We start from the raw sequence: 23,853 nt of genomic DNA, 5'->3' as shown, positions 1-23,853 counted from the left end.
TATTTACAGTTCTCTATCGCGCCATGTGTCCATGAAAACCAAAGGAAGCTCGTTTACAAAGAGGAAAAAGACACACAAACACAACCTTTTTTTAACGAGAAACGGAGAAACAGAAGCAACATGTTTCATGTTACCAGGCATGGGATGATATTAAATTTAGAAACATGTTTTTCTATCTCGCATTTGTAAACAGAAAATAACATCTTTTATAATGCTAGTAATGGTTTTTGTAAGAGTGGAATCTTTTTTGTAACGTTAGTTAACTTTTGTTGTTGATGTAAATATTTTTTTGACGTTAGCAACGTAATTATCATAACTTTTGTGTGCTCAAATACGGATTCTGTCAATATTTGTGTATATTTTCTGAAATCTTACAGACAAAAGAAACGATGATAAACTTACTAACGTTACAAAAAAAAGCCATGGTACTAAAAAAAGGTATGGAATGTCAGGGCTCCCTCTTGTGGCTGGTCGCTACTTAGCATGTCGGTAAACAGGTAAACAGCATTTTCAGGTCACACACACAACAGATTTTATATCATCCCATTCCGATGTCTACGGAGGCGCATTGCATTCACCTAAAATCATTTCATTAAAAAGGCTTTTTTTGGGTCTGTTTTTAATGAGATTTTTTTTGGGGGTCAAATTCCGTAAAAACAGACCCTGAAAAAATTATTCTGGGTGAATGCAATACACTTCGGTAGATAGCATACATAGCCTGTTACTCAGGAGGGAACATGTACATTTGACCTTACGCATGTTGAATAAACCCCCCCCACCCACACACACACACAAAACCCTGTCAAAAAGTTGTCGTCTTATTTGGTTTCATGTCTTTTAAAAACTTTTACTTTTACTCTTTTACACCTGAACGTGTTTTGCTACTGCAAAGTAGTTGTGGTGAATTGTGGGAGAAAGCGGATTATAATTGTTATTATATTTGAATATTTTTAATATTGAACATGTGCATGGGGGAGGAGGGAGGGAGGGAGGGATGGGGGCGGGGCTGTGTTTGTTTTTTTATTTATTCTGAAAGTGACAGGAAGTTGTAGCATGAACCACTGAATAAATAAAACATGTGACCACGGGGTGGGCCCGCCTCCTGTGTGACCTCACAGCCAGTGACGAAGCAGGAAAACAACAAGCACATAATCGTTGAAATAATAAAACTTTTATTTGTTCCTGTGTTGACACGATCCACAACCATCCGTTGTGATAAAATAAAAATAATAAAAAAAACACAAATAAAGACCGCATCATAGGTTCGTCCGACACACGCGCGTGATGTCATCAACCAAACCGCCAGATGCTAAGCTAATGGCTAACAGTAAAGACAGCACAGTGTTGGACTGAAATGAGGCGACCATGACATTTTTTCATTGGCATTTTTTTTGTTTCTTTCCTTCTTTTCATTTTGACTACATTTTTATTCACAAAAAAACTCTTTATGCCGTTAATTTACCAGGAAACTGTTTCCTTCACTTAAAAAGAAACAGGACGACATCAGGGTCCACGCTCGCTCCTCATTGGCTGAGGACGTTCACATTTGTTTTATTTTTTAAAAGCTAGAGTCGTGCCGTGCTCCTGGTAATCGGATACGTTGCCGCCCGCTAACGAGCCGAGAAAGCACCAGCCTGCAACCGGCAACGGCGACGACAGTCAAGAGACTGAAACTCATAATATGCAAAATTATCTGCACTTTACTTTTTTATTAATTGATTTTTTAGTGGTGAAAACAACGGAGAAATGCATGGTGGAATTTTAAGCACGACTGAATGTACATTTTATTGTGAGAAAAAGAAAATTCATTTGAATTTCAAAATTAACTGTTTTTCAACACTGAATCTGGTTCAGTCGTGAACTTTTTTTTTCCTTCATTTTTTTTAATGTTTTTTACAATTAAAAAAAACTTGAGCCAATGAACACAGAGTTCCACATCCTCTCTCTTCATTGGCTGATTTTTTTTCCTCCTTTTTGTTGTCCAATCTTAGATCGGACAATTCAGTGCGACATGTCTTTTTTTTCCTCATCTTTTTTTTTTTTAACCTTCCTGCGCTCTCATGGGCTTGTTCTGGCATCATTTCATTTTAGCACCAAAAGGAACATAAATAGTTAAAAACACACACGCACGCACACTCTAACACACACACTTGTTTTCATAAAAAAACAAAAATACACATCAGTCTCTTCCCCTTAGAGGATGCGGAGGATGACGATGACGGTACACAGCCTGTTGCCAAGGCAACTACACATCGAGGATCTCCTCAGCGGTGCCGCCGCAGCGGAGCCGGTACCGCCCGGTTCTCCAGCTGATGGTCGGATCCCACAGAGCTGACAGGAAGATCTGCACTGCCATCGACTCCCTGATGAACCACGCCACGGCAAAGTCCAGCTTTGAGAAGCACAGAGGCCCGCCCTAAAAGATGACGTCATCCATGATTTTTTTCTCCTTTTTTTTTTTTAAACACAATTCTTTTACATATAATCCTTTTTATTGCTTTGGTTTGATTTGATGTCAACCAATTTGATGGTTGACATCAAATTCAAGGACTTTCCAGGACCAATTTCCTCAAAATTCTAGGCCCAAATGTGCTGACACAGCTTAAGATGGGAGTGCAACTTGTGAGAGCCGCTTTGCCCATGGTGTCCACTTTTATTCTGTGTCTGGACAAGTGATTGTCCTTTTTGGGATCTTGGTCAGTCTTTGTAATTTTCTTTGGTGTGAATTTTCATTTCCCAGGCATCATGTCGTCATTTGCTCTCTCTTTGCTTAACTTTACTCAATCGTTCTGCAACAGAATCTCACGTCAACGAGAGAGAGAGAGAGACGGTGGACAGTGTCCACAACACCGCTAGTGAATACAACTCTGGTGTTTGTTGTCCTGCCTAGTCTACACCATCAAGCAACGCAGGGCATGAAACAGTAGGTGGCGTCGTAAACAAATAAGGACATTTATCTGAATATCAACTTCACGTCTTGTTTACAAGAACTTTCCATTTATTACAAGGACCTGTGGGAACCTTGTTAAACTTCAGCTTCATTAATATTCTGAAACAAAAAAAGCAGGCAGTACCTGAACTCCAGTGAGCTGAACGTAGTCTGACAGAAACCAGGCGAGACAGTGACACATGAAGAAGACCATCATGTCCCACCTACACACACACACACACACACACACACACACACACACACACACACACACACACACACACACACACACACACACACACACACACACACACACACACATCATCATCATCATCATCATCATCATGTATCTGAAAATCACTAATCAAATATTGCTGGTTTGGATAAATAACTTGGAATAAATCACTGTTTTTAATGATTTATTTGTTATATGAAGCAAAGAAGCAAGAACATATTCACAATTGTGCCCAATGGAATTATTCAAAAAAACACAACACCCAAACCGATGAATTATTACTGTTATTAAAAAGTTCTCTCATCTTGTAGTTATCAATGAGATAAACCCCACCCATAATGGACTATGATTCACCCACAAAACAAAAAACCCCGCCCATGTCAGGTGAGGTGTGAGACGTCACCGCTGCAGTATCTGAGGCGTTCAGGAACACCTGTAAAACTACTGTGTGTGTGTGTCTCCTTTTGCCGAGACCAACACTAATCGTTGGTTGAGTGCAGGTGAATGATTTGGTGGCGGTTTACCTGAACACGTAATGAGCAGCCCAGCCAATGATGAGGCTCGCCAGGAAGCACTCAGAGACGGGCTCCAGCACGGTGCCGGGAAGCATGTTTATCCTCAACTTTGTCCATCTGGAAACACAAACACAACATCAAAGTCAAACTAAACTGAATCAAAAGACCACTATTGTAAGCATATCTGATCAGAATCTGAAATTCCCGACCAACTGTCCACATGTATATACAGTATATTGCAAGTGATCATCTGCGTGTGTCCATATTGACATTGTCTAGTCTTCCACATGGATTTCTATAGTTACAGGCCACGCCCCTGGAAAAACAAGCAGTCTAAACATAACAGTATTGTTCTTATCCCTGATTTCTTTGTACTTGGTTTTGAGGCATTGAAGCCACCCCATCCCATGTGCTATGGCCTGATAAATGGATTGATTTCAGCATTTTTCTCAACAGACGATGATGTTGAGATGTTGCTGTCATTTAACGTGACTCCAAATTAACATCCGTCTCTCCAGGTCTACATAATTGTTGTCGTGGTCACTTTAAAATCCTGTCTGAGCGACTGAGACGTTCAGACACATCACATCACATTCTGATAAAAACCAATCATAATAAATAACAACATTTAACAGGACTAGGGAAACTTTCCAAGTAAAATGAAATAAAATATGCAAAACAAATTGCAGCAGTTTTATGTTGGTACGATAAACACACCAAGATGGACGCCAAATTCAAAATGGCCGACTTCCTGTTGCGTTGAGCCCATGATCCAATGGACTTATAACCCAATGGTGCTCAAGCCCTAACTGTAACTAAATACTGACAATCAACGATCTAGCTGCTTAAAGGTCTCATAATACTGTCAAACCAATATCTAAATACCTAACAAACAGCCAATCAGAACGCAGAGCTCTGCACTCACCTGATCATGCGGGACTGAAACTGGCCAATGGAGTACGACCCGGAATTCTGCAGCGCCACCTGTGTTGCCATGGAGAACTTCCAGCCTCTGAGGAAACAAAAAGTAATGAAGATTAAGATCCGACCGACTTCAAACAGGAAAAAATAGAATAACGCCAGGTGCTAAGGTGCTAACCTGTCAGCGATGGCCTTAGCCATGAAGTAATCTTCAGCGATGTACTGAGCGAAGGAGACCAAACCACCGGCCTGATCCAACACGTCCTTCCTCATCAGACACGACATCCCCGTCACACACTTGATCCCCGTCACGTTGGCGGAGATGTACGAGCGAGGGTGCGACGTCCCGAAATACACCTGCACACACAGTTAGCGTCTATTAGCGACAGTGAGGCAAGAAATGTAAAACACGCGACTACAGTAGGAAGTGAGTACTTGTCAGAACGAACGCCCCCGCCAAAATAAACCATCAGGTGACAACATTGATAGCACTGATTTTATTTAACAGGGACGACACATGCAACATAATCTGAAATGGTAAATTAAAAGTATGTACGACGTCCAGCTTCAGCTAATCTTCATGAAAAAAACAATAACACAAACACAATAAAATGATGTTTTAATTTGTGACATTAATCTCTGCTGCTTTCACACTAAACATCTACAGTTCTATAGACATTTAATTCCCTAAAGGTTACATAGGTGTAACGGAGCAGGATGATTGTTCGATTTGTATGGTTTTATAATGTATATTATTTATGACCAGGGACGGAGTGCGACAGAACACCGGCCTCAGTCACGTTGTCATCCATGTTAGCTCAGTTGGTGAGGAGTTGCACTTTGAAACCAGAGTCCCAGGTTCACAGCCCAGCCCTGACAGGCGGATTCATGCGTTCACCTCCCATTATGTTGTTATCTGACTCCAGATGTGAAAGAAAGGCAGAGTGTTTTTTTCCATTTGTTCACTCCTGCATGGCTTAGATTTGGTTACATAGCCATTTAAAAATGATAATTGTGACCAGGATAATAAAGATAATGAAGGTCTGAAGGGACCATTGGCGCCGGGAATCTTCACATTATCAAATCTGGCTGTTGCTGAATCTGTGGCCTGGTCCCAGGCAGTGATACAGGAAGGACAAATGTGTGAGAATCATAGTGTGCAGACATAAAGCCTCAAACAGTTAAACAAGTTTCTTTACAGGGTTCATCACATGAGTCTTTATGGCGTGAAAACACGTTAGCCTCACCTGCTCCAGCGTGGCGGCGAAGCCTTGGCGGTCGGCAACATATGGCAACCCGTGGACCAACCCCACCTTCTCTGTCATTTGATTGGTCATGTCTGTCAGGGTGTCAGATTTTACTGCCACACACACACACACACACACACACACACACACACACACACACACACACACACACACACACACACACACACACACACACACACACACACACACACACACACACACACACACACACACACACACACACACACACTTGAACAGTTAGCATTTAGAAAAAAAACAAACAAAAAAAACACTGAAGCTTGCAGTGAATTAGCAGCGGTGGCGCTAACCTCTGATGCCACTGTCACAGATCCACACCAGTCCATACTTGGCGCCTTCATAGCCCGGCATCAGGTTGTTGATTTTGGGGTTGATGCCGACTTTCTTACCCCCTGAGAACCAGAGAGTGGCAAACGTGAACGTCAAGATATTTAACGCATAAACACACAAGCGCGCATGCACGCAAACACAGAACTTGCAAAGTTTCTCACCGATGAAAAGACGAGCGTCCACGTTAGGATATTTCCCCAGCAGCTTCTTACAGACGTCGACCGCAGGGTCGTCGTGATCCTGGACGCACAGCAGGATCTCGTACTGAAACACAGACGCTAACATGACGCGGCCGCTGCAAAGCCCCACCCACAAATTCACCACCCACTCCTTCAGTTTTCATAAAGTGTGAACAAATATGGACAAACATGATCCACGGACGTCTTGTGCTTCCAAATAAATCACTAGGGCTGTATGTTGGCAAGCTGGACAGTGTTTTCAAGTCACTCACTTGTTGTATGAACAATTTTCCTCATTTGCATATGCATTAAAAGCATGTTGTGGCGCGGTGGGCGGAGCTTGGACTCACCTTTGGGTAATCCAGTGTAAAGAATGTCTCCAGGTTGGAGATCAGGTTTGGGTCGACACCCTTTAGTGGCTTCAGCAGAGAAACACCTGCCATCTGTGCAAAAGACTGCTTGACCTCTGACCTCTTCCTGTGCAGATGGAGGCGCCTGAAGGACAAAGGTCAACAAACAATCTGATGTCAGAAGAGCGGTCATAATTCACTCTGTAAGCGTGGCCGCATGAAGCACTGTAAGGCAGCCAGCGTCGACTCCAGCGTGTGTTCTGTTCTGGGCGGCTTCTTTTGTTACGTTTCACTTCTTTTCTATCAGAAAGGTGAGGGTCGTGTCATTTTGTGAACACAAACTCACTCCCCCGCACCAAAGTCCATAGAGAAAATCAGAGAAAATAAGTGCACAATCATGATAATACGAATTGATAGCACAGAGGAGAGACAACTCCTCAGGTCAGGACTAGGGAAACTTTCCATAGGAATTATGAAAAAATTGACAGTTGAGAACTTACTTAAATCTAGCTGGTAAATAACATACCAAAGTATAATCTTGGCTAAAAGAATCAGATTTGATGCAAATACAGTGCACACTACTACAAATCTGAGTCTTTTATGTTATTGTATCATTTTGCATGCATGTCTGCTTATGACAAAACAAAATGCCAACATCTGTATATGACAGTTTCTTTAAATGATCCTAAATCTACAGTTAATTCTCAATAATTCCCAAAGAAAGTTTCCAGCCATCTGTGTACATCAGCAGGAAAGGGGAAACTTGAGAGTCTTTTGAGAATACAAATGTTTTTACATTTTGGACAAAGAAGACAGAAAAAAGAAGCAAAGGAAGCCATCTACGTTGAGAAACCATCTCTCAACAACAACAACAGGAGGAGGAGGTCAGTGACACCACCTCGCCGAGCACCAACAGTGCTGTTCTTTCATCTCTTCACAGCCGTGCATACCTATAGGCGTGTCACCTGACCCCCCATGTGACTTTCAGCACTCTTGAAGGAAATGGAGCTCTTCAACAACTGTGGTTGCCTCTCAGTGGCAGTTTAGGAGCAGTCTGATGACTGTCATTAGGACACACTGGAGTTACAGTGAGCACCGCCCATATTTCAGAGGGTCAATTCCTGGATTTCAACACAGAAGAGAAGACGCCTCTACTTTTGGATAGCGATAGAGCTGCAATGATTATTTGATTAATTACTAAATTAAATGCCAACTCTTGTGAGAAGATTATTTGATTTTTAGAGTTTTTCTTAATACTTAAATTCAGCTTCTTAAATGTTAATATTTCCCAGTTTCTTTGCTCCATAGAACAAAGAAATCATTCAAACTCAATCATTTTACAACAAATGATTACTCAATTAATTCCAGAAAATAAGCGACAGTTTAATAAATCGTGAAAATAATCATTAGTTGCAGCTCTAAAAGGTTCTTCAACACACTTGGAAGGTAAAGGTGTAACTTCACTAATAAAGTTTATGCATTGAAGCCACAAAGCTCCAGTGTGCAGTTTTTGCTACCAATACCGCCACGGTCAAAGGTCAAACTAAATCAGCAAGTTCACTACAGGTCATTGTGAGCCACTCAGCTCCCAGCATGCACCTGTGTTTCAACATCGCACCGGAATTTGTCTCCTTTTCAAAAAAGGTCAAAAGGTTAATCACACACACAGACACACGTCTGTCTGAAAGTGGACGTTCACTCATTTTCAGCCTCTCACAGAAGAATTGTTGACAGTGTGCAGTCCTGGAAAGTCTCCGCAGCCAATAAACTGCCAAGTTAATTTCTGTCACACATTAAATAACGTCATCAGATGTTGCACAAACAGCGATAAAGAAATACAAAGCAATAAAACCTGAAAATTAAATGAGCGTCAAGATAAACAATTAAACATTTTAAGAGATAAAACTATAAAATAAGTATTGTTTTACAATGCATAATAAACCCAAGATATTGTGCTGAACCAGAGCTGAAAGTCTGTGAGGTCTAAAGAAGTTTTTTTTTTTTTAAATTGGTCATGGGTCTGAGCTTAAGAGCTGCTACAGAAAAGGCCTCGATCTTGGTATGTCAGAGAGAAGTCAGCTGACCACAAAGCTCTGGTGAGAGTGTGAGGTTTAAAACGGGGTTTTTTTTTTTAGATAAGAAGGTGGAATACAGACTTAGAAAAATAATAATAATAATAATTTTAAAATACACAGAGAGCCAGTGTAACAAAGCCAGTAAAGGAGTGATATGTGTGCGGCATTTTGTTGTTGTTTAAAGGCATATCGCAAGACAACCACATAGCAATACATCACGATATCTGTTTAACTGAAGTGTCTCTGGGTGTCACTACTTCATGTCTCCTCACGGTGGCGCTGCTCAAAAGAAGAGGTGTTAACAGCTGGATAATGGTGGCGAACGCTACGTTATGTTGTGAGAAATCCTGCACTTTTAACTTTTCATGTTAATGTTTTGTTTTCTGCAGTTTGACAGTGGCAGCTTCACGTCGCTATGTCATGTTTCCTCATGGTGGCGCTGCTCAAATGAATGATTAAGATTGAGGAGTTTATCGCCATCCATGGGTGCACACTTTTGAAGACCAAGTCCAGCAGAGACTGGGCCGTTTCATGGCAAGGGCATGCAAATCTGCAATTCATCTGCACAACAAGCATGTATCGAGAGAAATTCATAAGGCCCAAGGTGGAGCCCTGAGGCACCTCCAGGTTAGTGGGAAGGCGGTCCACCTGACGCCCCCACACAAAACTCAAGGTGAGAAAAAGATTGTTATGATCTACCATTAAAGGCAGCAGCAGCAGGGTCAAAGGGCACCAGGACTGCAGAGTTACCACAATCAACAGTTTAAAGGAGACATATTACACCCTATTTCCACAGTTAAAATACTTCCCTGGTGTCCTAATGAACATGTCAGTGACATGCTCTGGTCAAAATACCATGATGAAGAAGCACCATAGCAGTTCAATAACCCTGCTAAACCCGCCCCTTTCAGAACGCTCGGTTTTGTGCACGGTCCCCTTATATGCAAATGAGACACAGGCACACACACCCACTTCTTCCAGGGGGTTTCTGATTTGTCCTCTTTACAGCGCTCACTCGCTCAGCTCCTGTTCCCTCCGCTCCATTCCTCTCTCCCTCCCTCCACTAGTTCTCTGACAATATCAACATGGCATCGTGCGCGGAAAACAGCGAGAGTGCCGTCACAGGAAGAGACGTCCGACACAAGGATCAAGCTGAACACTGCCGAACTGTAAATCAGTTAAAAAGACTTAGGGACAGCACCACTGATCGCCACCGCTGATGGTAACATTCGCGGTGAAATGCGCATGCTGCCGTCATAAGCGCAGGGAATTCAACATCGCGTGTTTTATCGCCTATACTTACACTAAGGGTGACCACGAAAACATGACTGAGTATTCTTTTTCCATACTTTGGCGACTGGTAGGGCCTCCAGAGTCCCAAATATAAGTACTGAAGTGGTTAAAAAGTTGATTTTGCATAATATGTCCCCTTTAAACCAGGTAATGAAAATCTTTTAAAGAGAAATTTAGGTCCAGACTTGACAGTTGCAGTTGGGTCATAAACCACATTCTTCGAGAGAGTTTAGAAATGAGCCTAAAATTGAATAGAACAAATTTGTTCGATATCATTCTTCTTGATGAGGGGATGTAGGTCAGCATGTTTAAAGCTCGAAGACCAAGTATGTAAACACGGACAATTTTAGTCTCTTAGCGTCTCCCACTTCCTTCTTCCTTAAAGCAGGCAGAGAGCTTGCTGGTAATGGTTTGGGTTTTAAACCCTGAAAACACATGTGCTGGCTGCATTTCACTGCATTCTATGGCCTTTGCCAAAGTGCATATAAAAAGGTTGGAAAATGATAATCAAACTAGTGACAATTGGTCAGAGGTTAACAACTACATACCTCTACAAATAACTGCCAATAAATCATGAAAAGGTTAAACACTGGACTTTTAAAGCCTTGACGATGAATAGCAATTGTATAGCAGAGTGAGTGACTTCAAGTCATGGGATACATTTCCAGCTTGTGTCTATAATGAAAAGCTCTAATTCTGTCTTTTTGAACATCTCAAACTCTGAACTTTTCATAACCGTTGACTGAGCCTTTGATCTCGTTTCGGTGAAACTGAATTTACCCATGAAAACCCCAGATTGCGCCATTGCTCCACTGCAACCAACTCCGTTACAACATCTGAGGTTCTAAAATTCCTTGTTGTATAGTCACACAAAGAAGCGCCAGCTTTTCCGAGTGGTGATTTTAATATGAGCAAATGTGTCAGTCAACAGACAACACTTTGATCTGGAGTGACACACAATGTAAATGTGTTGCGAACCGTCCCGGAAACTAACAAAATAGTCGCATAAGGATGATTACATAATTTTAAGTGAATCAGATTAAAGCCGAATTATAGAGCAAGTCATATTACCTCGAAAAGTCATTGTATATTCTCTGCCATAACGCGTTTTGCAACGTGAAGACCACGATTCCGTTAAATCGTCAAATTTTAAAACTGATTTCAACATTACAAAAAGGAAACAGGAAATCTGTTGAGGTAACTCCAACGAATCATGGCGGAACAGACCAGGCTACAACCTGAAAGACGTTAAATACATAAGCATTGTTCAAAAACATTTAATTATATGGTTAAATTAATGTTCCACAAGTAACAAGGACCCCCATCGAGGCGGTGTACAGTCAGAGCGACGCGGCTAACGGTAGACCAGGAAAACGCCCAGCAATTAAACGCTCAGACACGGACGTTTCGCCGCCTGTCAAGCACCCGGAACCCGCCGATCAACGCCACTGCTGTGGCTCGAAAGTTCCGTGACCAAAAGTTACAAACAGGTGTAAAAATCACAGAGAGAAGGGACTCAACAGAAGCGTCACACTGCTAACTGTTAGCCTAGCCGCTAGCCAAGCCGATTGTTCACTTACACGTAAATGATGGACATCAAATGCATGAGCCACAGCACGAAGAACAGGATGAAGCCGAACACGGCCAGTCCCTGCATGGCGAGGTCCAGCAGGGCCATGGCGGGGAGCGTGAAGCGGTGGCCGGCGTAGAGTCACACAGGCTCACCGGCCTTGGAACGGAACCAACCTAGGGGGCGGAATGAGTGGATCCAGCTCACGAGTGCGACGAGCTTGCCTTGGTTTTTAGGCCAGCGATCCGACCTCCAGCCGTCAGTGGGGCACCGTAGGAACCGATCCGGGTTAGCGGCTTCGGTACCGCATACACAGTGACGCGGCTGGTCCCGGAGAATCCGGTGTCCAGACCACGGTTCGAGCTCCAGCTGTTTGACAGTAAGCGGACCGGCCGACGGTCAGCTGACCAACCGCGGACGTGAAGTTATGACACTGGAGGAGTCACTTCCTGTTCCCTTCAAGATAAAAGTTTTTGTTTATGAAAACCAAAGGATAATTCAACAATAATTTATTTTTCCAGTAAAATCAGTCTTCCAAAAAGAAGATTCATCAAAGATTCATAGACATAAAACACATTTATATTTCATATATTAACAGAAAAATATTGACATAATTAAAAAAGTAACCTGAATATGAACTTTTCCCAGAATTTTCCCCAATATTTAGACACATTTAAAAAACATAAACATGAAATATGTGAATTTAAAAAAAAAATCTTAAAAAAAAACCAATTACAAAAATAAAACAAGCACAATAACGTCCAGTGTCAAAACAGATTGTCAGAAAAATCAGCAAAATAAAATCATTCAAAGAAAATCAATAACCATAAGTCAATTTCACCTTGACACATTCACCCACAATTCCACAGTCATGTATAAAACAAAACAGCAGTAACAGCAGTCACCATTAAATACTGAGCACACAAATTAATTGGTCTCTATTGCCATAGGAACATCACCTGACCACAGATTAAAATTCAGTGTTTTTTAAATACTTTTTTTCAGTTACAGTCGAAACCTGAGCTAAGAGGAATCATTCATTCATCAGCAGCAGTTATAAACATGTTCTGGAATTAAGAATTGATATGTTTGGTTTTGTTTCCTTTTTGTGCAGTAACATTCGGTTAACGTAACCTCTAATTAACGGATCGTCATGGTGACATCCTGAAATATGTATTATCAGTCCAGCCTCACACGGTAAGCGCTGATTTCCATTGGCCTCAGCTGAGCCACATGTGGCTCCACCTCCTCCTCCTTGTCGTCAGGCAGCAGAGTGAGGCCAGAGCGGCGAATCGAATGGAAGTGAAGAGGAGAGAAGAGGTCGTGCAGGTTCACCTAGAGGTGGAGAGATGACAAAATCTGAACAATGATGGGAACAAAACAGAACCCGCCGCCTACAACGACACTGGGCATCTGAAAAATATGTAAATGTTGTGTGTTTGAGTACCTCCTCGTGGACACTCCATGTGCATACAGGTGCTGGTTCAGGGGTGGAGTTACAGTCAAAGCCCTTCCTATGGAGGAGGAGTGCGGCTTCCTGTGATGGGCTTTCTGCTTCCTGTTGACAAACAAAAAATATATAAAAGTTTTTTCAGGAACGATTATGCTGGAACTCTCCTCAGGTCACTACAGTGTTTGCAGAGTCAAACTAACATCTGTGTGAAGTCTCACCTGTGCGTCCTCCAGCGTCCTCAGATTCAGCAGGTGAATGTCACATGGCAGCGATGAGTGGAGCGGCCGAAATGGGCGGAGCTTGGGTAGCTGGTGGTGGCTGGGGGCAAACATGGTGATGGGAGGGTGGCACAGGGAGAGCGAGGACAGGTGGGCGAGCATTGACAGGTGTTCAACTGAGGCTCCACCCACTTCCTGTTTAAAAGAAACAAGAAAAGTAAAAAAAGTAAAAAATCGTGAAGAAAAACACTGTCATACTAAGAGGCGACTTCACCAATCCACCTACATGTTATTTCCCAGGACCCCACTCACTCACCGTAGCCCCGCCTTTCCTGTCTTCCAGCAGCAGGTTGTAGAGATTTGCCGTAAGCTTGTTGTCGGTGATGCCCTGACCAAGGCCACGGTTATCGTCCTGCTGCAGTCGCCGGTCCAACACCACCTCAAGCTCACCTATACGGGGCAGAGGTCAGGGTGGACAGGAGGCAGGAAGTGGGAAGTTTAAGTGGGAAGGCTAAGGTCAGACATCACTCAGGAATCGCTGACTTTAATGAGGTCACTGTCATCATAGAAAACAAAGTCTCTGCTCACCTGGTCTGAGCGAAGCTACACCCTGACTCTGCGCTGAGAGCAACGTCAGACGAGATGACGTGTCCTGAAGGAACGCCGCAGAGCTCATTGGGTAAAAGTTGGCTTGCAGGGGGAGCTTTGCTAGGGTCCTCCGCTGCTGCATCTGTAACCAATCAGTTAACCAATCAATAAACCAAGCTATAATCAATACACCTAGTAAACACTGACTGTTAAAATACTACAAACCTGGAATCCGTTGAGGTCAGAATAGAAACGGTTGCCGTTGGCAACATTGCTGACTAGCCTCATGACGAGCTCCCGATTGGCCTCTGACCTGATGTCCACCATGTTGGAAATCTCCAAGGCTTTCCCTGCATGCCCTGGGGCAGAAGAAGACAGAAGAATTTTATTCTCAAAGTTTTGGCAATAATTCTAGGAATTATCTTTACATATGTGAGAAAAACGTATCTGCTAAAAAAAGGAGATAGAAACTGTGGACAATAATAATACTAATAATAATAATAATAATAACAACAATAATAACAATTGTAACTCGACTCGCATTCCCAACTAATAAATGTGACCACACCCACACAGTGATGTCACAGTGCACACACACACACACACATTACCGTCCAGGTGGAAAAGTCGCACTGTGTGTGTGAAGTGGCGGAAATGGGAAGTGATGTCAGAGAAGACAGGACCTCTGGAAACCCGGATCAGCGGCGGCTCTGAGGAGGAGTAGAGCTGCAGGCGGGCGAGAGACATACACAGAGAATTAGATAAAGAGAGAGGGAGAGAGAGAGAGAAAGAGAGAAGGAGAGAAAGAGAGAGAGACTCTCACCTGGGCCCCCTCCTCTCCTGGCAGAAATAGGTATGCTCCACTCTTGTCCTGGTTCCTATTGGTTCTGGTTCCGTACCATGCAAACTGAACACGTAGCTCACGGACAAGTCCAGACTGCAATTGCAGCTTCTGGATTTTGAAAATAAAACACACAAACAAACACATAAGGAATTCAATACGAATGTATAAATAAATGTCCATTATAATAAACATGTTCAAATGTATTTTTAAAACATTTGAAATACAATGTATTAAAATACATTGAATAAATGAAATAAATGATTTAATTTTGAAAAGTCACACCTGCATCAGGCCAGTCTCCTGGGAACTCCATATCTGAACGTGCTTGTTTCTAATTGACAGGAGGACGTTGTCCTCAGGGCGGAACACCTGGAAGTGCTCTGTATTGACAGTCGGCGGGTTGCCATGACGATAGAAGGTGTACCCTGCCCTGTCGGCAGAGCCAGTGGACACTTTGATCACATGATACTCGACGAGTGCCAGAGGATGAAGTTCAGCCACAAAGGAGATCTGAGGAGAAAACAAACATGACATCACATAACGAAAAAAGGGGCATCTGTCAAACAAACAAAATCGAGAAACTTCCTCCACCTGGAACACTTTGGTGGATGCTTGGCTTGGCTCCTCCCACACCGCAGAGATCTGCGCAGCCATTGGCCGACCTGTTTCTGCGTCGACAACGCTCGCATCAGCAGAATCAACAGTGATGCTGATGACGGTCGTTTGCTGCTGTTCCGTTGGGTTGAAGACGATTAGTGACCTGAAACATGAATGCTCGACGTTCACTTCCTGTTTGTCGACACAGTTCACGCTCACATTCAGGCCCTGCCCCCTTACCTGGGCTCATCACTGAGAGCAAGGGGCGTCTTCTGAGGCAAAGCGTCCTGAGCCGAGATGACGTCATCCTGCAGAAACGTTACACGATTAACAACAGAGTTCAGACTCAGACGCGAGGTATATTCATCGGGGTCAGAGGTCACCATTAGCAGGAAGGGTTTTGATTGGTCGTGGTGGTAAAGGTTCTTGTCCAATAGAAGCAGCCAGTGGGCGGAGCTCTGCAGCACCTGACGCAGGTTCAGGATGGAGTGAAACAACCTGGAAAGCAAAGTCACGTCAGACATTCTTTTATTTTTCCTTTCGTCATCAAACTTTTCAATTGGTTTTCAAATTTTTCAAACAAACTCCGTCCATTAGAACTAATGTTTACACTACAAATGGAAATAATGGGAAGTTAATGTTAGATATTAATGCTACGTGGATGGAATGATGGCAGGCAAACGCTACCAGCTAACTGCTCACACTAAATGAAGTGGTACCTGTGACCGTTGCAGATGACGACGCCGTCCTTCAACAGAGAGCATGGAGGAATAAATGAGACAGAGACATGCTAACGCTAACAACACAGCAGGTTCCACTCCCTATTTGTTGTTTTAATTCAAGTTCTCCCACATTCATACCAACTAATGCACAACAATATGGAATGATGTGCGTGAAGGAAGTAGCCACCTGGTGCCATAGTCGACCACCACAGGGTCGCGGGCCGTGCCAGTGATGGCGTCATGGTGTTGGAAAAGTGCCAGACTCCGCCTCCCTGCAGTCAGGCGCTGGAAGTGTTCATGAGCGGGGAACGATTCTACGAGACGACCATCACCACGGAAACGACGCATTTCAGCCAAGGTCAGGCTGAAAAGGATTTCTGTCGCTCTGGGGGGGCGGGAAAAAAATAATATTTTAAATATATTTTAAAGAAGAAAATACAAAAGAATTTTGTTTTGATGTGTGTTAATGATAAATGAAACACCTGAGCACCGACTCCAGCGTCCTGTCAAGGCGTTTGTAGAACGGTCTGGAGGTGAAGAAACCACTCCAGTAATGATCGTCGCGGTCGGCGTACGTGAAGAAGTCGCCGCCAAGTGTCGGCAGAGTCGTTTCTGCCGCGCTCAGGTGACGATGAAGAGCCTGGAAGTAATCTGACAGAGTCCCGAAACGAGCCTGAAAAAGCCATGAGCCAGAACGTCACTTACACGAAACACCACTTTCACTTTCCCAGCCGACACGTTCCCTCTGCGGCCACATTTCCAGGCGTATCAGGCTCTCTCACCTTAACGTGGAGCTGCGGGTGCTCGTCAAAGTAGTCAAAGAGTTTCTGGTAGTTAGTGAACTGAGCGTCCCACTCACGCGACTCCACGAATCGGAAGTCATCACCGAGGGGAACGAGAAGAACCGGAGAACGGAAGAGACGAGACTTCTGACGGTACTGGTCTAGTAAGAGGAGAGCGCTGAGAGAACAAAGACACAGGTTTTTCATCACTAGGACGTGAAAAGGAAACGAAAAGCTACTACTTTTGTTCTGTTCTGTTATATTGTTACTGTTCGTGTTTCTTGGGAAAGATAGGTTCAGTATATGTACTTGCAGGGATGCCAGGAGAGATTTTTGTCTGGGTGATAATCAATGTAGCCTACAGTAGTAGACAATGAATAGGCAAACCCTTAAAGTGATTTGTGAATGGGATTTTAAATCCAGCTAAGAGGAGGCAGATACTGGCGAAAATGAGAAGGGAGAACGTGCAGATTGTGCTCTTACAAGAGACACTTCCACCCCACTGGAACATGAAAAAAAAACTTAAAAGAATGGGGTTTTCAAGGGTATACTTCTCATCTTATAAATCAGGTCACAGGAGAGGCATAGCAACTTTGATTTCACAACAAATACCATTTGAACAGATCTCGGAAACATCTGACAAGGAAGGGAGATACATAGTAGTTTCAGGCAAAATAAATGAAATAACTATAACAATCTGTAATGTTTATGCTCCCCCGGGAAGTAACTTTGCTTTTTATAGAAACATATTTGATTTGATGATAGAGGGCACAGGGGTCGTCATATGTGGTGGAGACTTTAATATCTGTCTCAATCCAAAACAGGATTCATCTAAAACGCGATTACATAGGAAAATTAATGCACTAATGACAGATCTTGGTATATTAGATTTATGGAGGGATTTCTATCCATCAGGCCAGGACTATACTTTCTATTCACACCCACACAATGTTTATTCAAGGATAGATTATTTTTTTGTGCTAAAGATAGATCGTCATAGAATACGTGATTGCGATATTGGATGTATTGATCTATCTGACCATGCCCCCCTCTCCTGCACTGTGGACATTATCGATAATCCGGGTAGAACTTTGTGGAGGTTGAACACAAATATCCTAAATAATCCAAGACTCAAAACCCAAATGAGAGCGGAAATAAAAAGGTTTCTAGAAGAAAATGGTAACGGAGAGGTTGACTCAGGTACGGTGTGGGATACTTTAAAAGCTGTTGTTAGAGGGAGAATAATATCATTCTGTTCCTATGAAAAGAAACAAAAACAATTAAGACTGATAGACCTTAATAAAGAACTGAAAGATCTTGAGACACAACATAAACAAGAACAAAAACTAGAAACACTAACTAGAATAAAAGCAACTAGAAACAAGATAAATAAAATATACACACAGGAAGTTGAAAAAAAAAGATGATATTCACAAGAATAAACTTATTATGTGTCAGGAACAAAAATCACAAAAAATCTTGGCGAGAAAAGTGCAAAAGCAATGAGCAGACAACACCAATTAGAAGGTGAGCAAATTGATAACTTCTTAAAATCTCTCAAATGACCTGCTATATTAGAAGAACAAAATGGAATATTAGCAGCCCCTTTAACTGAGATAGCGCTGAATAGGGCAATCTCCACCCTGAAAGCAAACAAATCACCTTTGACTCAGTAAGTTGGCCTTTCCTTTATAAAGTTTTAGAAAGATTTGGCATGGACAAGGTTTTTATTAGAGGGATCCGTACATTATACAACAAACCATCGGCCTGGATAAAAATAAATGGTTACCTTTCAGATACTATTATACTAGAACGTGGTTCAAGACAGGGATGCCCGATTTCGCCCCTAGCTCAGTGGATTAGACAGACTCTTGGTCTTGGTTTATTTAAGTGACTTCACTTAATGAATTCACTCCCCAAACTAATGGTCTTTGTAGAAACATTTGGTAATATTCAGGATATAAATTAAATATACATAAGACACAAATTATGACTATCAACTACCAACCCACAAATTCCATATTAAATGGGATCAAAATTCATTAAAATATCTAGGAATAAACCTGCCGAAAAGAATTTGAACACTGGCAGAGATAAATTATGGCCCCCTCTCAACAAAAATTAAAGAAGACACACATAGATGGAACTCAGTTTCTTTTCTTAGTCACAGAATTGATTCTGTAAGAATGAATATCCTCCCACGATATCTATTCTTATTCCAGGCACTCCCTGTAGAGATTTCCTCAAAACAATTTTCTGAACTGGACAAGATTATTTCCAGTATATTTGGCAGGGTAAAAAACCCAGGATTAGGTTTAAAACTTTACATCTTCCAAATAAGCAAAGGGGGATGGCACTACCTGATTTTAAGGATTATTTTTATGCAGCTCAGTTTAAACCCCTGACTAATCTGTGTAACCCATCCTTTCGAGCCAGATGGAAAGATATCGAACTCGCCACTCTGATTGACCCCCCAATACAAGCAATACAACCGCACAAACATCTGGGAAGATTTGTAGACAAGGTACAGACCCCATGGATCAAAGCACAGCTAAAAATCTGGAATATGATAAAAGATCAGTATAAATTAAGTAATAAATAACAGATAATCCAATGGTGTGCCTATGATCCGGAATTTAGGCCTAACACGATAGATAAGGGATTTAAATCATGGATTTTGAAAGGAATAACGACATACTACTCTCTTCCAGAAAAGGGACAATTAAAAAACTTTGAAAAGTTGAAAGAACAGATTTTTTTAGAATCCTCCAGGTACGTAATCGCTTTGAACATATCAGAAAGGACACCGATTTTAATGACCCGATATCGATCATTTTTATTGATGCTTACCTCTAGAATTTATAACGGTCTACTGTCTAAAAAAAACACACAATACAGGATATGTTAAGGAAAAATGGGATAGAGAGGGTAATCTAACAATATCTGAGGAGGATTGGCTCTGCGTTTGCCGATCCCAGTGGAAATGTACCAGCTCTCATGTATGGCGAGAGTTTGGCTGGAAGTGTTTGGTTCACTTTTTCATTACACCAAAACAAAAGGCACATTTTGAGCTGCAGTGAGCAGTTTAGTAAAAGTCTGGACACGTACACTGTATACGTATACCAGTATATTAACATGTTATTGAGAGACCTCGATATTTTCTCTGGTGATACTTGGTATAAAAAAGTTACTGTCGGCCCCACCCCCTACCTACCGTTCCTGGACATTCTGCTCCGTGATAGCCTGAGGCGGTATCTTCCATGGACAAAAGACACGCCCCCCCGGTAGGCGATGGAAGTCGAACTGACAGCAGACCGACGGATTTGGACCGCACGTGTGTGGCACGTCGTAGCTATAGAAGGGCATCATGTGACATGTGATGTCACTGTGGGGGGAGGCATCTGCAGGAAGCAGGAAGTGAGCAGCGGTGACTATAATAAATTCTGGTTTTTGATCATATATCCTTGTCTATGTCTATTAAAACACACATACAATATTATTCAAATAAGGAAGTGTTGGTTTGGGTTCAAGTACAGCTTTCGTTAAGACATGTAACACATATGTTTATGTTTTCTTTTGTATTCAATTAACCTCTATCTACCTAACTTTTGCTTTGACGTTCATTAAATAATATGTGGTCTCACCCCAGTTCTGTCGCCATAGAAACTCAAGCGTCTGTTGGCGGGCAAAGTGTTTCTTGACCGCGTAATGGACACGCTGGATGACCATGTTTTTCAGCCCCGCCCCTTTAAGCAGGTAGGTCATAGAGGGGGAGTGGCCAAAGGGATCCACCGCCCAGCCACTGCTTGGCTTCACACCTGCTCAGAGGAATACAACGTGCTAAAGTCAAAACGTTAACTTTCCATTTGAAGTTTTTTTTTGTGAAGTGACAGAGCACTGCGGACAAACCCAAGTGTTTCTGGATCCACTGGTGTCCCTCGATCAGCTGATCCAACAGAGCAAAGTAATGGGCATTTGCTTCGTCCGCCATCACCCAGCCACCCGTCACCAACTCCAGCTGCCCGTTCTGCACTAGGCTGTGAAACAGCACAAAAAGTGATTTAAAGTCTCAGGAGATTGTTACGTGCCACTTGTTCAGTACGTGTGTGTGTCCTGGTGATCTGGAGAAGCTTCCTGAAAGTGATCACCACCTTTAGATTGCTTTGTAAGTCACTTCTTATAAACATCATGATATTCAGGCTATTTTGTTTTAATGGCTGTAGAATTGGTAAAAGAAAAAGTTCAATGATCCAAGTCATTGTTCCAAGATAACTGGCAGTTATTCAACTGTTTAGGAATTACCGTACTAAGAAGCTCACGTCACAAACGTACAACGCGCTAGTGAATCTCGTCTGTCGTTCCCCGGATGTCCTGAGTGGTACCGTAATGACAAGTATATGGGCGCAAAGCTCTATTTTTCTGCTTTCCGGTATCCACCCATCCATCTTCTACCGCTATATCCTTCACATGAGGGTCATGCGCAGTGCTGTGTCAATCTCAGCTGACATAGGGCGAAATGCGGGGGTCATACTCTGGACAGATTGCCAGTTTTGAATTTTCTAGATATCACAAACAGTCTAGGAGTTACAGGATTTGGCATGCAACCCGAAACCCTGGACTTAAACTGGGTTGTAACAGAGATAAAGCAGGAAAACAGCCAAACATAAGACACTATTTAAAAAAAGTTACCGTTTGACCATGTCTCTCTGCTGCCCGTCGAGCTCCGCCCACCATTTCGAAAAATAGCTGACCTCTGCCCAGATCATCTTCTTCCTGGTGATGGGAAAACAGCACACGCGCGCGCACACACACACACACACACACACACACACACACACACACACACACACACACACACACACACACACACACACACACACACAAATGTCATTCCTCCACCAATGAAAGCTGTCCCTGACAAGCAGCGGATGTTCGCAGACTGATGAGCGACTGATCACCTGCGGTCCTCACTCAGTTTGATCAACATGTTGTCAAGAATGTGACGCGTCTGATCCTGATAGTAAAGGTCAAACGTCTTCAACCAACCTGCAAAACACACGCACACACGCACATACACGCACACGCATGCATGTACACATGCACCCGCACAGTAACACACAAAATCCACCAAAGACACACAAACACAAGTCACAATCACACACACACACACACAAACAAACAAACAAACACACACAGAGTGAGATACTACTTCTATCTTAACGCTTATGGTCGTCATTTTTTGTTATTGCTGTGATGATCATGTCCTGTTTTCTTCTTGTTACTGTTGTGTTATACAGTTGTGTTACAGTTGTTGACGTATCGCAGCTTCTCACCGGGGTCATTGTGCGAATGTGGAACCAGAAAAATCTCCAGCGGCTGCTTGTTCCACTCGTTCCCGCTGTAGCTGATCTCGAAGCCCTGTTTCCAGACGCCACCATCGGGGTTATCAAACGGCAGAATGTCATACACGTCCAGCATCTGAGGACAACAACGGCAACACTGAGCAGGCGCTAAATCAGCCACACACACAAACACGTGCTGCTGGCATGGTAAGGTAAGCTGACCTGGACACTGCTGTTCTTCGTTTCGCTGGCCGATCGACAGCCAGGCAGCACTCCAGCTCGGCTGTGGGAGGAGTCTAAGCCCATATTGGCCCCTCCCCGTCTTATCTCCAATGATGCTTTGTGGTGGAGCAGAGAGTCCCGCAATTCAGCAACAACACGGTTGTTGCTACTAAGGAGACGCTCCAACCTGTCAATCTTCTTCTGGAGGTGGAACAACTCCTGCAAAGAGGATTTAATTGTCTTAAAATACTTAGTTAGTGAGTTTACAAGTTAAAACAACAGAGCAGTAGTCACAGGCTTGGAGTCACTGTCCACCTGGAACTCTGACAGTTGTAAGTATCTAACGTTTGTTAAACAACTCTTTTGTCAGATGTGGACGGGGAAACGGAGGACAGCGACTCCAGACCTGTGACTACTTCCGGTCCATTGAGCTGTCACTCCAGAACTCGATAGCCATTTACCAGGCAGTTTCCGAAGAATGACGCAAGGCACAAAAAACCATTCAGGGAGCGCAAACGCAAAATAGTTCATTGCAAACAAAAAGGGTTTTTTTTTTTTTATAATTTTTGAACGATTAAATCGGTATTTTATTTTTCAATTTGTGTATTAGATTTTTGGTTCATTTTTGTTTAAATTCAGCTTCAACTCAAATGTTTGCTTCTTAAACACTGCAAACAGTTGCTTTGTGAAAAGTGTTGTTTGACCGCTCCGCTCACCTGTCAAAGTGGTTAAACAGGTGTCGCTTTGTTCCGTCACTTACTTCGTTCACGTGTACAACAGGTGTGTTCACTCTGTGTTGAAGCTCCGCTCCCTGCATCAGCTCCAGCAAATGGTACAGGGTCATCACGGCAATACAGAAGATTATGCCCACCAGCACGCCCAACAAACGACCCCTCTTCGTTACCATGACGACGACGAACTATCAAGCTTGAGATACAAGAAAACAAACGTGAATAAACGACAAAAAGGATTCACAGTATGAAAAAATTCGAATTAACAAGTGCTCAGAGTTTCAGTGCCACAATGAATGTGTTTTGTCAATTCTGCTATATGTACAGTACATACAGAGGACTAAAATGTTGTTTCCCTTGGCCACAACACACAATATGAAGTGTATAAATAGATAATATGAAAAAGAACAAAATATACAGAAAATCAAAAACTACATGTACTAAGGTACAAGGTGTTTAAATACATCATTTAACACGTGACTGCGTCTCAGTAACTTTCCTTCAAAATATTGAACTCAATTTTACAATAAAATAATAAAATGTCGACTTTTTTCTTTTTAAATAATAAAAAAAAACTTACTCCTTCACCCCTGGGCTTCCGCGTTGTGCACGCACCGAAACAGATGTTACTTTCTCCGCCTCGCGCTCCGCTGTGTCTCGTGCTGTCGTTC

General features: G+C 42.7%; 3 protein-coding genes across 7 annotated transcripts in view; all 3 read right to left on the bottom strand.

Annotated features, from left to right (window-relative positions):
- Positions 1–23,853, bottom strand: part of LOC122776381 (receptor-type tyrosine-protein phosphatase zeta-like) — a 940,026-nt gene that overhangs the window by 536,715 nt on the left and 379,458 nt on the right. The gene's annotated exons all lie outside the window — the stretch shown is intronic.
- On the bottom strand, positions 1,156–12,116 carry ugcg (UDP-glucose ceramide glucosyltransferase). Its single transcript, XM_044036942.1, has 10 exons — positions 11,694–12,116; positions 6,746–6,890; positions 6,378–6,480; positions 6,177–6,278; positions 5,848–5,960; positions 4,779–4,957; positions 4,605–4,691; positions 3,689–3,796; positions 3,075–3,153; positions 1,156–2,416 (listed from the first exon to the last, which is right to left on the bottom strand). The coding sequence occupies exons 1-10, from the start codon at positions 11,789–11,791 to the stop codon at positions 2,246–2,248; spliced, it is 1,185 nt and encodes a 394-aa protein (XP_043892877.1). The 5' UTR covers positions 11,792–12,116; the 3' UTR covers positions 1,156–2,245.
- Positions 12,772–23,847, bottom strand: LOC122776385 (alpha-mannosidase 2-like). 2 transcript variants are annotated; one of them, XM_044036898.1, is made up of 24 exons: positions 23,763–23,847; positions 23,212–23,378; positions 22,452–22,670; positions 22,221–22,365; positions 21,846–21,933; positions 21,577–21,660; positions 20,797–20,924; positions 20,532–20,705; positions 20,102–20,288; positions 16,888–17,065; positions 16,588–16,778; positions 16,293–16,490; positions 15,767–15,881; positions 15,624–15,691; positions 15,378–15,546; positions 15,069–15,296; positions 14,766–14,894; positions 14,554–14,668; positions 14,168–14,301; positions 13,943–14,084; positions 13,671–13,804; positions 13,355–13,549; positions 13,131–13,241; positions 12,772–13,018 (listed from the first exon to the last, which is right to left on the bottom strand). In XM_044036898.1, exons 2-24 carry the CDS (start codon positions 23,356–23,358, stop codon positions 12,863–12,865), a joined length of 3,435 nt encoding a protein of 1,144 aa, XP_043892833.1. In that variant the 5' UTR covers positions 23,359–23,378; positions 23,763–23,847; the 3' UTR covers positions 12,772–12,862. The 2 variants fall into 2 exon arrangements, with proteins under 2 accessions (XP_043892833.1, XP_043892834.1); XM_044036899.1 differs by lacking the exons at positions 21,846–21,933; positions 23,212–23,378; positions 23,763–23,847 and having other exon boundaries at positions 22,452–22,621.

This window comes from Solea senegalensis, linkage group LG10, assembly GCF_019176455.1.
Source record: "Solea senegalensis isolate Sse05_10M linkage group LG10, IFAPA_SoseM_1, whole genome shotgun sequence".
In the NCBI taxonomy this organism is placed as follows: domain Eukaryota; kingdom Metazoa; phylum Chordata; class Actinopteri; order Pleuronectiformes; family Soleidae; genus Solea; species Solea senegalensis.
The sequence above is the reverse complement of the archived record's forward strand: the minus strand, read 5'-3'. Positions and strand labels throughout refer to the sequence as shown.

Coding starts and splice junctions, on each gene's coding strand:
- LOC122776385 (XM_044036898.1), bottom strand. CDS start 23,358: ATGGTAACGAAGAGGGGTCGTTTGTTGGGCGTGCTGGTGGGCATAATC. Junction 22,366..22,451: donor CGAAGAACAGCAGTGTCCAG/GTCAGCTTACCT, acceptor TGTTGTCCTCAG/ATGCTGGACGTGTATGACAT. Junction 15,297..15,377: donor CATCCACCAAAGTGTTCCAG/GTGGAGGAAGTT, acceptor TTTTCTCCTCAG/ATCTCCTTTGTGGCTGAACT.
- ugcg (XM_044036942.1), bottom strand. CDS start 11,791: ATGGCCCTGCTGGACCTCGCCATGCAGGGACTGGCCGTGTTCGGCTTC. Junction 6,891..11,693: donor TTGATGTCCATCATTTACGT/GTAAGTGAACAA, acceptor TTTGTCCTTCAG/GCGCCTCCATCTGCACAGGA. Junction 3,797..4,604: donor TTTCAGTCCCGCATGATCAG/GTGAGTGCAGAG, acceptor TTGTGTTTCCAG/ATGGACAAAGTTGAGGATAA.